The following is a 15,506-nucleotide window of genomic DNA, read 5'->3' as shown; positions in this document are numbered from 1 at the left end:
GAGCCTGTCTGCCAGACAAGTACTGCATCACAGTACCCTGATAGATAAATGCTTTCTGATAAAGGCTGTGGCCCTAGACCTGGACATAAGAGACTCTGGTTTGACCCCCTGGAGGCGAGCATGGCAACCCACTCCATATTCTTGTCTGGAGAATCCCATGGACAGAGAAATCTGGCAGGCTATAGCCCATAAGGTTGCAAAGGGTCAGACATGACTAAAGTGACTTAGCACGCATGCATGTTGTCCCATAGATACAAAATATTGATTTCTGGCCCAGAGATGGCTCTCACTCATTTGCGATCAAGTTACTCATTCATTTTCTTTTTTTTTTTTATGCTGGGTGCATTTTTAAATTTTTAATTGGAGGCTAATTACTTTACAATATTATGGTGGTTTTTGCCATACATTCACATGAATCAGCCATGGGTGTACATGTGTTCCCCATCCTGACCCTACCTCCTACCTCCCTCCCCATCCCATCCCTCAGGGTCGTCCCAGTGCACCAGTCCTGAGCACCCTGCCTCATGCATCGGACCTGGACTGGTGATCTATTTCACATTTTCTACCATCTTGTCTTGCCTTGTGCTTTTCTCCCCTCACTGGGAATTGCTGATTCTACTTTGAATGCCTTCCCCTTCCTTATTGCAGAAGAAAGATGACACATGCTTAAGAATTGTCAACTGCTTCCTTGGAAGACTTTTTTGAAATTACTCCACACCCATAATGACCTTCTTTTCTGAATTTCTGTTAAAATTATATTCAGTTCCACATACTCATCAATAAGCACTTCCATCAGTGATTAGTTTCCGACAAGCCCACATATTGCTTAGTTGTACCTCAGCTGTTTTGAAGTGAGTCATCATGTTTGATGAAATTCTCTTCTAACTCTCACAGAGCTTGGCAGGGAGTTGGAATATTCACCTTCAACATTTACTGATTCACTTAACCCGGTCAGTGTATCCACCTCTTAAAATGTAAAACTCTTGATGGCACAAGTCTCTTTTTTTCTCTGTACTACATCACAGTACCCTGACAGATAAATGCTTTCTGATCATTGCTGTGGCCCTCGATCTGGAATATTCCATTACAGCTCCTTACCTGGATTAAAAACCGGAAACCAGTGGTAGAATTCATTCCTATAGGGAACAGTGTCAAACTCACTGCACTGCATCTGCCGAAAAGTGGGTGTATCTGGGCGACAGGGGTGGATGTTGCACAAGCGATAGCGCTTTCTTTCTCCAGTGCAGTACTTCCCTCCGAACTTTGGTCTACACATGAAACACACAAATTCTTCTTTAATTTCCTTAACGGCCAGTATTTTATGTTAAAAATGCTCTGTCCCCCCTCCCCCATCTCCATTTCTGTCTTTCCTCTTTTTCCTACTGTACACATTCTTCTCTGAAGAACTTCTCTTCTAACTTTTATGATTACCTTCATTATTTTAGTTTCCCATTGAAAACCCTTTAATGGCACTCTGTGACCACAGGATACAGTCCAGCCTCTTAAGCATGATGGAATGCAAGGCCATCATGATCCTGATTTACCTCACCTGATCTCATTTTCTTCCCACATTCCTTCTCATTTGCACACTGCTCCCATGATACCAACTGACTTGTTTGCTTTTTTTCCCCACCCTGTGCTTCTAGATTTCCACTCTTCTCTAAATGTCTACATACTGCCCATCCTTTAAAGACAAATACACGTTATTTCCATCTCCATCATGAAGTCTATATGAATTCCTGCCAGAAGTAATCTCTTTCACCTTTGGATAACATTTCATTATCCAGCTGGAGGCACTTTCTGCACTTATCACACCCAAAGGTAATTCTTTGACCAGGGCAGTTCACATTCACCGACTCCCTGTGGTCAGCACTAAGCATTGTACTTCATAGTTGAGGGTAGGCTGGTGGTTTCCTATTTGTGATGATGAAGTGATACTCTATGACTTGGCAGCTCTCCAATTCATTTCCATCTAAGAGCCTTTTATGAGCCAAGCCCTGCTGGGTTCTCACTAGACAGCTGACCAATATAAATCAAGGATATAGTGTCAGCATAGGCTGGTCAGGTACTGACCTGAATCTGTGACTGTATTTTTATTGACCTTCTTTTCAATGAACTTAAGCAAACCAGCTACTGAGATCAGATATGATCACTCTGTGGAGTCACCCAAGGAGACTCTATGACAAACTGTAGCCTCTAAGATGGGAGTCAGGACCAGTTTTTCCCCTCAAGCCAAGTTAGGGGATCATCTTTCATTTCCTCAACAGGAATGTCCCTTTTCTGACAACCATGGATTGCTGACCATCCTCCCAAGAAGGCTAAGGTCTGGCAGTGGCTGATACAAAACACTACCACAGATCCTGGAGCAAATTGCCTGTATTTCTTGATTACAAAAATGGAAATCGTTTTTCTGATCACATTGAAACAAACTGTAAAATAAAGATTTTCTGTAAAAAAAATTCTATAAGAAATTCTTGTTTTGAATTTTTGAAGCCACAGGAACCTTGTGTTTTAATAAAAAGTAAGATTTTAAAACAATTTTGCCCAAATCCCTCAAATGTACACTTACTTATAGGCATGGGAAATGATAAAGATGTCACAGTAACTACCATTTACTGACAAATTTATGTAGTAGTTAGTGTGTTGAGTTACTCATAGATATTAACTTATTAACTTTTAGGAGAAATTACATATATAATTACATATACAGTTTACATGTGTATATATACATGCATATATATATATATATATATATATACACACACACACACACACACACACACACAGTAATATATTTATAATAAAAAGGAGGTAAGATTTAGAACTGAGATACTGATGGAATTGTTTTAATATATATCATTTGCCTTTTAAAATATGTGACTCATACTGTTCAACACAGACTAATGTAAATTTAGATAAAAGAAATTTAAAACATTTTCTACTTATAGAAGTCATCATATGCACACTGCTAAAAAATTATACTTAGGAACTAGTATACCAGCAAATAATGAAATTAAGAATGTAATATATATATTTGTAAATCAAGAAAACAATATTTCACATAAAATATCACTATACAAACTTAAAATATCAAAAAATTAAGCAACTTGATTAAAAAATTGGAAGCAAAAAAAAGCAAAAAAAAAAAAATTGAAAGCAACTTGTGAAATAACTTCTATGAAATCCTTAACAAGCTAATACAGAACTCTGAGGTTTACAAAATTCTTATCCAAAACATTAAAAATAATCATCCTCAAAAAATCTGCCAACGAATTTGGCACATAATTGGTTACCCAAGAGAAGAAAACTGTTTTTATAAAATTATACATTCATTATGATGGAAAGAAAGCTGTGTCTTATCAGTAAAACTGGGTATGATAATCCTCACTGATAGAATGGGGTTATTTAAGAGGACTTAATTGTATAATCTTCTAGAGACTTTCACATGAATTGCACTTTTAAAAATGTTTTGCTTATTTCTCCAAATGATGAAATCAGTTTAGTTACCCAAGTTCGAATCCAGTACCAAGCCAAAATGAGACAAAGCAAAAACTTTGTTTCAGAAAAAAAAAGGCAGAACTTTTTTCTTCTCTATGAGTCTTCCTTGTGGCTCTCTTTGTTTTTGGGAACCTACATAGTTTCCTTGGAGAGCCCTGGGGTCACTGACATCACCCCATTCACAACTGGTCTCCCAGTGCTCAAGGAAGGAAGAAAAACATCTTTGAGTTGACTTACTCAGGGTTGTTGCAGAGCCTCTCTGCACTCTGGGCTCCGGCCCCACAGGTCCTGGAACAGTGGGACCAGGGTGACCAGCGGCCCCAGCCTCCAGGAATGCTCTCTGGTTTTTTGCCCACTGTGATACACTTGCCAGCCATACACCACTGAAAAGGGAAGAGACAGGAGATGCGTATGTCAGAAAGGTTTCATAACAAGCTGACTCAGGAACCCTAGCAGCCTGAACCCAGTTCTTCCTGATCAAGCAGACTTCCTACAGTCACACATCAGATGTAGAACAAAGAGCATCTCATAAAAGAATTTCCCCCGAGAGTCTTGGGTTTTAGAATCAGAGACTTTCAGGAATTAAAGGGAATGTTATGTGCCTAGTTGCAGTGAAAGGAGTATGACTCAAAGTGTGACTGGCAGACTTGCATGCCAGAATGTTAACTTCCTTTATTAAGAAAATCTTGCTATGGAAAGCATGTCAGCTGACTCTCCTTAGTAACATAGCTGTTCAATAATATAATTGATTTACTTTCTGATGCAAGCTTCTTATCTTGTTGAGAACCATAACAAACATTTTGTAGACTGGAACGGTGCTAGCACTCCTTTATAGCCTCTATGGGTATTTAATGTTTGCAACAGATAACTCATCCCCTCTGTAAAAAATCTCATTGCTGAAAAACCCAAGTTGTTACAGAAGTTTAAGTTCTTTCTAATAAGAAAAATTTCTGCTCTCCTGTAACTCTTTGCATTGCTTCCAGTTCTGACGTTTCAAGTGGCTCAGGAAAAATTCCACTCTTTCCCTCTTCAAGGGACTCCTTCAACAACTATCAGTTTAGGAGGGTGAACATACAAAAAGAGAAACAAGAAATGCAAGCTGGTTGTTAGAAATGGCCACATTTCACAGTGGTTCTGGGTGTGTTTCATCTGCTTGCCTCCTCTTCCTCATTATTTCTGGTGACTGTGGATTTTGATCAAGCTCTATGATCTCAATGATGAGTCACGACATACTCAAGCTACATGAAGACACCCACTAAAGACATAAATCCTAGGCCCACACAAATCCAAATTGTGCTTTTGAACAACACGTATTACCCTGTCTTCAGGCAGTCTGGACACCTAACATCTCTGAGTTCTTGGGTATCTGGTTTCCTGTTTAGTAAGCTGGGTAGGACTTTAAGAAATGCAGTAGGTCAGATGACGAACAGGCTTCCCAGGAGTCTCAGTGGGTAAGGAACTCACGTGCCACTGCAGGAGATGCAAGTTCGATCCCTGGGTCAGGAAGATCTCCTGGAGGAGGGCTTAGCAACTCCAATATTCTTGCCTGGAGAATCCCATAGACAGAGGAGTCTGACGGGCTACAGTCCATGGGGTCACAAAGAGTCAGACACAACTGAAGAAACTGAACACGCACGCTTGCAGATGATGAGCAAGAAGATAACATATGGTCTGAAATCAGCATCTTTGGAAAAAAGAAGCCACTGACTTGTCCTTCCCAATGTTCAATATGAAAGTGAAAGTGTTAGTTGATCAGTGGTGTCCGACACTTTGCGACCCCATGGACTGTAGCCCATCAGGCTCCTCTGTCCACGGAATTTCCCAGACAGGAATACTGGAGTGGGCTGCCATTCCCTTCTTCAGAGGATCTTCCAGACCCAGGGATCGAACCCAGGTCTCCCACATTGCAGGCAGATTCTTTACCGTCTGAGCCACCAGGGAAGCCCCAATGTTCAATACGGAGGGGGAGAAAAGGTTAAAGAGAAGGTTGATGATAAGCTCATCAGATGTTACTGCTCACAAACTCCACAAAAGTTTGTCAGGAAAAGGTGGGCCAGATGTTGTGTAATTGGAGTGTGTCTTGGGTTTCAGCCCTCTCTCCCTAATTACCTGTCCCAAGTGAAGGCTCAAGAGGAGTAGTGGAAGTGGAATCCTTTCCTCTGGCAAGTCTAACTGTATGATGATCTCCATTCACCCAGAAACAGCTCCTCTCCAGGGTCTCCTCTCCAGTTCTGCCCAAGCATGTAAGCCCCCTATCCCTACCTTCCTTCCTCAGCCTGGCACCCCACTGACACCTCACCTTCTTCTCACCACATTGAGTCCCATCTGCAGCAGCGTCCAACTTGGAGCGACAAAAGCCCTTCACCGAGCACCACAGTGTCTGGCAAACATTCTGGAAAACAAACATGAGTCTGAGCTTTTTTGTATTTTTCAAAACTTGCACAAAAGCATTTCTACAGTGATGGTGTAATCTACACAGGTTCATCCACATAACCACAATAAATGCTACGGTTGTTACTGAGTAAACTGATGGAAACTGATCACTCAAGGAACCTCCGTTTAAACTTAATCTGAACATTGTCATTATACATAAACAGTTGGCTGTAGGCCATTCTAGGCCATATGGAAATGGGAGATAAAACACATTTGCCGAGAGTAGAATTTCTATATGTGTGGTATGATGTCCACCGTTCAATGCCCTCAGGAAGGGCTAATGGTGACATTTGACATCAAAGGAAAATCCAGACTGTGATGGAAGGCAATCTGCTTACAAATAGCTGGGTGATTATAACTTGAGCCTGCTCATTGAAGGAAAGGGAAACTACTCCATCTAGAAAACCTCAGGTTATTTACTTATTACCCCCAAATAGCCAGTATGTTTTAGCTGCCAGGGAGTGAATTGGATACTCCCTCTCTTTCTCCTCCTGCAGCAGGAACAAGGGAAGGTTGACAAAATTCTTGTTTATCATCTGAAATGATTCAGGTGCTTCTGCCCACCTTTTAGTCTTCCTTTTATCCACTCATTTGCTATCATTCCATCTACTTAGTATACTCTATACTCAATATGTTCTTTCATCATAAGACCTCATAATTTTTAACCATTTTAGAAAATTCTTAATTTTTATCTTTCTAAATCTTGCTTCTCCATGATTATCTCTATTCTTTCCTTTTGCAATTTCTGCAATTAATAATTATTATTGATGGACCTTCTTATTCTGTCCTTCAGATTTCAGCTTACTTTCTTATTTTTTAGCTCTCAATTTCCTTGTACATAAATGTTGAAAAAGCCTGGATTTCTATCAGGAAATGACCAGTCTCTCCTCCATCACACAATTCTGAGAAAAACTCAAGTGGGATGGGAAGTAATTTTTTCAACTCTAAAGTTCAGTTGATTTTCTCTTTAATTCTATCAAGTCTGCTGTGTAACTCGTCTACTAAATTTTAAGTCAATCATGATATTTTTCATTTCTAGATATTGTAAGTGTTCTTTACAACATCCAACCAATAATTTAAATGGACCCAGGGATGGCAGTGAAAATTCTCTCCAAAAGAATCTGCCAGCCATCTAAACCATAGAGAATAGCCTGACATGAAGCTTCAAAGCCAAGAGTTTACAATAGAAGCAGAAATTGACAAAAGGAGATAATACATAATAAGTGAAACTGAGAAGAAATATCAAATAGGAGAAACAGACACACACAAACTCTGGACATCGAAACTGTCCATTATAATTTGCAATTATAAATTATAAAATAAATGTGTCTTATATGATTAAAGAAAAAGAAGATCATACTGAAAGTTTAAACTAGAAATAAGAGGTCATAAAAAATCAGAGAAAATTTAGGGAAAAAATCCAAAGAGACTGTTATAAGTAAAAAAAAAAAAAAAAGTAACATAAATGAGATTAAAAAGTCAACAGGTTAAATAGAGGATTGGACCTATTTGAAAAGAGCAATAGTGAGTTTGAAGAGAAAAAGAAAGTACACAAAATGTGGAGATATTAAGAGATGAAAAATATGAAGGAGAGAGTTCAAGATGAAAGATTAGTGGGGTACAGTCCAACGTACATGCATTTAGAATTCCAGGTTAGAGAGTGGAGGGTTAAAATAATATTTTAAGAGATTAGCTCAAAGAGAGAGCGAGGATGAACCCTGAAGCTCCCTTTAAGCCATTTTAGAGAATCTGAATGTTGTTGGAGAGGCACAGGAGGCCGTGAAATATTTTAACAACAGAGGAACACAATCAGATTTCCTTCATAAATGTCAAATTGGCTATGTTTTGGGGAATGGGTCAGAGTCTTAGAAAGGAGTCCAACCAGGGGACTCACTGAAATCATATAGGGACACATGGATTTTAGAGACCTTTTGGAGGCAGAATTAGCATTGCTTGGTAACCAGTTAGAAGTAAGAGTGAGGGATTTTTACAACAATCTTATCTTCTCTGTGAAGTCTTGCTTGTTCTGTCTGAGCAGTTACTTCCTCTTAAAAGTTCTTTCTCTATGTCCATTTTTGTGTTTATCTGACTACTAAAATTTCCCTGTCAACCTCCCCCACCAGAGCAGGAGCTCCTCAAGGTCAGAGAACTTATCTTATTCATTTTTGAGGTTTCATCTTTTTCATACTATGCAGGACATAGCATAAAATCTGGCAGGGGTCAACCAGACTCATTCCTGTCTCTGTATAATTAACACTGATATTTTTGCACTAAAAGGAATGGTTCAGAGAATAGACAAGATCCAGATCACAAAAGGATGCAAGGAGTTGATAGTTTATCCTGTGGTCAGTGAGGACCCTAAAAGCAGAGTAGAGCCATGGTTAGATTTGTGTCTTTTTGAAATAACTCGAGCAACAGTGTGAATGGGGGCGAGGCTAGGTAGAAGTTAATTACAATAGTAAGGAGAGGTGATGAGGTAACGAGAGGTAATGGTTGTTGTTCAGTCACTCAGTCATTTCCGATGCTTTGCGACCCCATGGACTGCAGCACACCAGGCTTCCCTATCCTTCACTATCTCCCAGAGCCTGCTCAAACTCATGTCCATCGAGTCAGTGATGCCATCCAACCATCTCATCCTCTGTCGCCCCCTCTCCTCCTGCCCTCAATCTTTCCCACCATCAGGGTCTTTTATAATGAGTCAGCTCTTCTCATCAGGTGGTCAAAGTATTGGAGTTTCAGCTTCAGCATTAGTCCTTCCAATGAATATTGAGGGTTGATTTTCTTTAGGATTGACTGGCTTGATCTCCTTACAGTCCAAGGGACTCACAAGAGTCTTCTCCAACACCACAATTTCACAGCATCAATTCTTCGGCACTCAGCCTTCTTTATGATCCAACACTCACATCCATACATGACTACTGGAAAAACCATAGCTTTGACTATATGCACCTTTGTAGGCAAAGTAATGTCTCTACTTTTTAATATTCTGTCTATGTTGGTCATAGCTTTTCTTCTAAAGAATAAGCGGTCTTTTAATTTCATGGTTGCAGTCAGCATCTGCAGTGATTTTGGAGCCCAAGAAAATTAAGTGTCTCACTGTTTCCACTGTTACCCCATGTATTGGCCATGAAGTGATGGGACTGTATGCCATCATCTTCATTTTTTGAATGCTGAATTTTAAACCAGTTTTTTCACTCTCCTCTTACACCTTCATCAAGAGGCTCTTTAGTTCCTCTTCACTTTCTATCATAAGGCTGGTGTCATATGCATATGTGAGGTTATTAATATTTCTCCTGGTAATCTCGATTCTAGCTTATGCTTCATCCAGCCTGGCATTTCACATAATGTACTCTTCATATAAGTTAAATAAGCAGAGTGACAATACACAGCCCTGATGTACTCCTTTTGCAATTTGGAACCAGGTTCTAACTGCTGCTTCTTGATCTGCATACAGGTTTCTCAGCAGGCAGATGAGAGGAGGCAGGAGTCTGGTATACCCATCCCTTTAAGAATATTCCACAGTTTATTGTGATCCACACAGTCATCGGCTTTAGCATAGTCAATGAAGCAGAAATAGATGCTTTTCTGGAATTCTCTGCTTTTTCTATGATCCAATGAATGTTGGCAATTTGATCTCTGGATCAAATAGTTCAAAGGTAATAGTAAGAAGAGGTAATGAGAGATGGACTCAGGAGAGCAGTAATAAGAATGAAGACAACAGGACAGAGCCACAAATTCCATCACAAGCTAAATACCAGGGCTTGACTTATCACTTAGATGTTGAAAATAGAGAAGAATGAATAAGGGGTAAATCTTATTCCTACCTTGGCCTCTGGAGGTGCTCAGCAACCAGACAGGAAATTTAGGAAAGGGAGCAACTTCAGGTGTTAAGTTGGTTGCTATGGAGCCTGCAGGTGTGAATCACTGTGATTCTTGAAAAGCACTATAGCGTATTCTTTTGTTTTTCCATCTCTCAACTTTTATTCAGTATCAAATTAGAAGACTTACAGAAGACATAAAATTGTATTATATCCAGTTGACACTAACGTTTACACAGGAAACCCTAAGGAAGCCACCAAAAATGTTACTAGAATTTCTTTTTTTTGTTTTGAAAATTATACCAAATTTTTTCCTTTTTTTATACTTTTTTTTTCATTTATTTATATTAGTTGGAGGCTAATTACTTTACAATATTGTAGTGGTTTTTGCCATACATTGACATGAATCAGCCATGGATTTACATGTGTTCCCCATCCTGAACTCCCCTCCCACCTCCCTTCCCATCCCATCCCTCTGGGTCATTCTAGTGCACCAGCCCTGAGCACTTGTCTCATGCATCAAACCTGGACTGGCGATCTGTTTCACAATTGATAATATACATGTTTCGATGCTGTTCTCTCAAAACATCCCACCCTCACCTTCTCCCATAGAGTCCAAAAGACTGTTCTATACATCTGTGTCTCTTTTTCTGTCTTGCATATAGGGTTATCGTTACCATCTTTCTAAATTCCATATATATGCATTAGTATACTGTATTAGTATTTTCTTTCTGGCTTACTTCACTCTGTATAATGGGCTCCAGTTTCATCTACCTCATTAGAACTGATGTATTCTTTTTAATGGCTGAGTAGTATTCCATTGTGTATATGTACCACAGCTTTCTTATCCATTTGTCTGCTGATGGGCATCTAGGTTGCTTCCATGTCCTGGCTATTATAAACAGTGCTGCGATGAACATTGGGTACATGTGTCTCTTTCAGTTCTGGTTTTCTCGGTGTGTATGCCCAGGAGTGGGATTGCTGGGTCATATAGCACTTCTATTCCCAGTTTTTTAAGGAATCTCCACATTCTCCACACCCTCTCCAGCATTTACTGCTTGCAGACTTTTATAGCATTTTCTTAACCACCACCCAGTTGTAAAGGATACCAAGGAGGTGGGTCAAAGAATATGAATGACCTCAACTTCAATCCTTCTACCTTACAGACATCTTGCCATGAATAGAAAGTTTCCATTTCTGGATCTTTGAAAGTGAAAGTCGCTCATTCGTGTCTGACTCATTGCAACCCCACAGACTATACAGTCCATGTAATTCTCCAGGCCAGAATACTGAAGTGGGTAGCCTTACCCTTCTCCAGGGGATCTTCCTAACCCAGGATGGAACACAGGTCTCCTACATTACAGGCGGATTCTTTACCAGCTAAGCCACAAGGATTTCCCAATATTTCCCTGGCCCTCCTTTAGCATGTTGGATCTCAAGCCCTGCACATACCCGCCAGAGGCACCAGTGTTTTTGATACCCGACATTTACTTCTTACCCAACACTTACCAACACTTACCAAATACCCAACACTTACTTCTACTTCCTGGCAGAAGGTAGCATTTGGGCCATACTGCAGCTGGCATTGGTGGTGAACATCATAGATCACTCCAGGGGCAATGATGTTGGACTTCAAGCTTTTCTTTTGGGGGATGTCATCCAGACAGAACCCCCAGCCTCGGCTGAAAACAAGTGAATAGAAATGAGAGCAGTGGCTTACAATTTCCTTCTAAATGAAACATTTAGTTTTTCATTCAAGAGAAACTTCTATTTCTCTAGTATTCTCTGTCCTTTAAGATAACTTTATTTCTACTAGGCCCAAGGAGGTAAGACTTGTCTAAAAGGAAATGCAAAACACAATCCCACACCATTTGCTCAGATGTGATCTAAGAAATATTTATAAGCAGTGGTAAAATGAAAAAAAACATCATATTACCCCCAATGGGGTATGGTGACAACTTCCGACTTGTCCTAGTCGTTCTTGCCAGTCCCCCAGGGACTTAACTCACTCTTGGATCATAAAGAGCCCCTTTCAGATGACAGCAAGCTGAAGGAGGGTGGGGGGAGACAGAGTGTTCACCTGGCTTAAGCTGGGGGCAGAACCCACCTGGATCTCAGGGTCAGAGAGCAGAAGCGAAGTTACCTGTTACAGTTACTGTTACCACCCTGACACTGTGACCTGTGAGAGGAACTGAGGCTTTTCCAGGTCTTGGGTAGAACGCAAAGTGACCTCCGGTGTACAGAGCCCTGAGTGAGGCTATGCTGAGATGCGTGGTCACTTACTCCAGGAAGCGAGTGATATAGTCCTTGCTGCATTTGGACCACGTCAGCGGGGCAGGATTGTACTGCAGCTGGCGGGACATGATGTACAGGTGCCTGCCCACGGGCTCACAGTCGTTTTCCTTCCCATCATGCTGGATGCCGAAGCTGCAGGGAAGCACAGAGCACAAGGATATTAAAGAGGCAGGCATGAAACAAGAAGAAAACCACAGTTCCTCCAAGGTGAAAATAACCCACAGAGAGCCACCTTTGTATAACAGGCATCTGATTACAAAGTGGGACTTTGAAGTTGGAGGGGGCTAGCTAATTTTCAACTAGAAAGCACAGGAAACATTTTAGGCATGGTTTTGTTTCAAACATACAACCCTGGGAGCCATGTGGCTAATCCAAAAACTTCCGTTTGGCAGAAAGCTAAAAGCTTCCAGTTTGGCTTTGGCTTTCTATGAGATTACAGTCAGGAGGGCAAATCTTGCCTCCAGCTGTCTTCTTTCTCCTGCTGTAGCAACTGCAGCACAAATGAACAAAACCTTCCTTTTGCTTTTTCATCATAATTTACTGGAGAGCATTAAAGGCAAAGCCTATGTGAGACTTTGTCAGAAGCTGCAAACTTGGAATGGATGGATTTCTTTCCAGTATCATACAAGTCCTTCAATATATAGACATTAGGCAGCACGCACAGTCTAGTGGGCTCCCCAGGTGGCACGAGCGGTGAAGAACCTATTTGCCAATGCAGAGAACATGAAGAGATGTGGGTTTGATCCCTGGGTTGGGAAGATCCCCTGGAGAAAGGAATGGCAACCCACTCCAGTATTCTTGCCTGGAGAATTCCTTGGATAGAGGAGCCTGGAAGGCTACGGTCCATGGGGTCGCAAGGAATCAGACACGACTGAGCGACTAACACTTTACTTCATCATTGTCTAGCTGGCTTATTTTCCTTTTTCAGATGAGAGTTTGAGGTTTGTCAAAAGTCACAAGCTAGCTCATGACAAAGCTAAGTGTTCTGCAGATCTCTGTGCTCCTAAATCAGGGCTCTTGTTGATGTCTCCTTCGGTCAGCTCCCTGACCTCCCACTGCCAGGGGTAAACAGGTGAAGTAGCCGTGAAAGGCCCTATAATGCTTAACTGATCCCCATGGCAAGGGGGTGCCTGGGAAAGAGGCTGACTGAGAAATGTCTGTTTATAAGCCAAGACCTCAGGATCACTGCCAAGATGCTTTCCGAGTCCCCACAAGACCTCTCTCTGCTGGAATCTGCTTTTTGGACACTTGCAACCTGGAGATGTTGGCTCAACTTTCCAAATTTGAACAGAGGAAACTATGACCTTTTACTCTGCTAGTGAAATGCAGTTCCTCTGACAGGAAAGCTCATATCCAACTTTAATAAAATCTCCTGATCAACATTAGCAACACTTGCAGAAACAGTCTTTGTGGGATTTAGAAATTTTCTTATATTATTTTTAATGCATTAAGATGTTATCAACTTACTTACAGACTCTGATCACATTCCACATGAATACAAAATTCACAAAGGAGTCACAGAATTAATCTACAAAACTCTTTTATCACCCAAACAAAAAGAATTTAATTCAATGAAAGTTTTTTTTTTTTTTTTTCCTCCCTGATCAGGCCTTCCCCAGGCTGTTGAAAATCCAGTCCTACCTACCCTGTTCATTAAGTAATCCACAAGTTCACCTGTTTAAAAATTAGGAAAAATCTTAAACAAACATGGTTCTAAAAATCAGCCATTTCTAGCATCAGCCATTCCAATATGATAAGCCAGATGTCTGGATCTTATATACTTTATGCTAGTCACTCAGTCGTGTCCAACTCTTTACAATCCCATGGAGGGATTTCCCAGGCAAGAATACTGGAGTGGGTTGCCATTTCCTTCTCCAGGGGATCTTCCAGACCCAGGGATCGAACCCAGGTCTCCTGCATTGCAGGCAGATCCTTTACCACTGAGCCACCAGGGAAGCCTATCCTAGATACTGGGTGACTTCAAACCTACCCTCTAAATACATCAGCTCCCCAAAAGCTCATGTTGCTCCATCTAAAGTTTTTAGTTCCCTAAAGCATTCCCCTCTCCAGCTCTATCACTCCTCTGCGCTCCCATCCAACAAAAGAAAAGCAAAGCTACTAAACAAAGGTTCCTGTGGACATGTCTACTCTCTCTATATGAGGGGAGTGCTCGAGTCATATGGGATCAGTGGGTCAGTGAAAAATGAGAGACAGGAAGAATACATGAGGTCAGAGGGATGGAAGGTGTTTCCAAGAAGCTACTTCCCAGCAAGTGGGATGAAGCTCAAAAGCAGTTTGGACTAACAGCCTACTACAGGCTGAAACAGCTCACCGGCTATTGAATTAGCCTCTTTGCTACATCTTGGTTTTACAATTCCTGCTAGATGGGTTTATGAAAATTACAGACATGAAATAGCAAGCTAAGTCACTGCCTGAGTCTTAGGGTATCACTTGGTCAGACATTTCTTGCCTTTTACTATTCATTTTATGGTGGAGTAGAACCAGCAGAGAACAAGAACCATGAAAGTATGAATGTGAGCTTTTCTAACTCATTCAGGAAATACCAATTTGGCATATGCAACAAGGAAAGCTCTATAACTGAAATAAATGGAATATCCCAATCCAGAAGAATGGGAAATACTGGGTGGATGGTACATTGCAAGTGTTCACCTCTATCATGATATTTTCATTACTTCAAGGGAAAGGATGCTTGGTCTCAGAGAGGTCTTAAAATTTCCTTCTGGAATTCCATCTTCGTTTTGGTAATTCACCTATTAAGGGATGAGAGCTTAGGTATGGATGATGGATCTAATCTATGCTTCTCATAAATGGAACTTAAAAAAAATTTTTTTCTCAAAATAAAAATGCAATTATTTAGGCCAAAGCACAAGTTAGTTAACTTCACTTTCTATTTTAAATCCTATGCAATCAGTGATGAAATAAACAAGTTTTCAAGAACAATGGAGTATCTTTGTTATTAAACTATAATGACTATCTGAGGTTAGTGGCTTATTATATTTTTCTTTTTCTGGCACCAGGCTGTTTCATTGATGTGCCCAGTGTTTCTCAGTTTGGTCCACAGCTGGTTAGAACTTTATATCTAAAAAGAGAACTGAATATTTCAGAAGCATCTTGTGCTATGAACAAATTTCTCAGGGTACTCCTAATGTCTTCTTGTCTTCAGCTTTGTGTCCTACCACAAGCTTGTCAAATTCAAGCTTGTATGTCTTTCTTCAACGTTGTCTTTCCTTCCTCTTCTTTCTTTGTTTTCAGTCACGCCACTTGGCTTGCAGAATCTTAGTTCTCTGATTAGGGAGTGAACCTGAGCCCCCAACAGTGGAAGCGCAGAGTCCCAACCACTGAACCACCAGGAAATTCCCCAGTTTTGTCTTTCCTATCAGTGACCCTAAACTTTTTTTGCCATTTAAAACATAGTGTTTTATTTAGGTCAGCTGTACATGG

At 40.6% G+C, this 15,506-nt stretch overlaps 1 protein-coding gene across 1 annotated transcript in view; it reads right to left on the bottom strand.

Moving 5' to 3' along the window:
* ADAMTS12 (ADAM metallopeptidase with thrombospondin type 1 motif 12) overlaps window positions 1–15,506 on the bottom strand; it is a 376,425-nt gene that overhangs the window by 133,841 nt on the left and 227,078 nt on the right. Inside the window, exons 8-12 of the mRNA XM_061129264.1 lie at window positions 12,033–12,176; window positions 11,287–11,431; window positions 5,798–5,890; window positions 3,736–3,881; window positions 1,099–1,268 (exon numbers count right to left, since the gene is read on the bottom strand). Of these exons, the coding sequence (XP_060985247.1) occupies window positions 1,099–1,268; window positions 3,736–3,881; window positions 5,798–5,890; window positions 11,287–11,431; window positions 12,033–12,176 (698 nt within the window). The remainder of the gene's footprint in view (window positions 1–1,098; window positions 1,269–3,735; window positions 3,882–5,797; window positions 5,891–11,286; window positions 11,432–12,032; window positions 12,177–15,506) is intronic.

The sequence above is a fragment of the Dama dama genome, chromosome 25 (assembly GCF_033118175.1).
Source record: "Dama dama isolate Ldn47 chromosome 25, ASM3311817v1, whole genome shotgun sequence".
NCBI lineage: Eukaryota > Metazoa > Chordata > Mammalia > Artiodactyla > Cervidae > Dama > Dama dama.
This window is presented reverse-complemented; position numbering and strand designations above follow the sequence as displayed.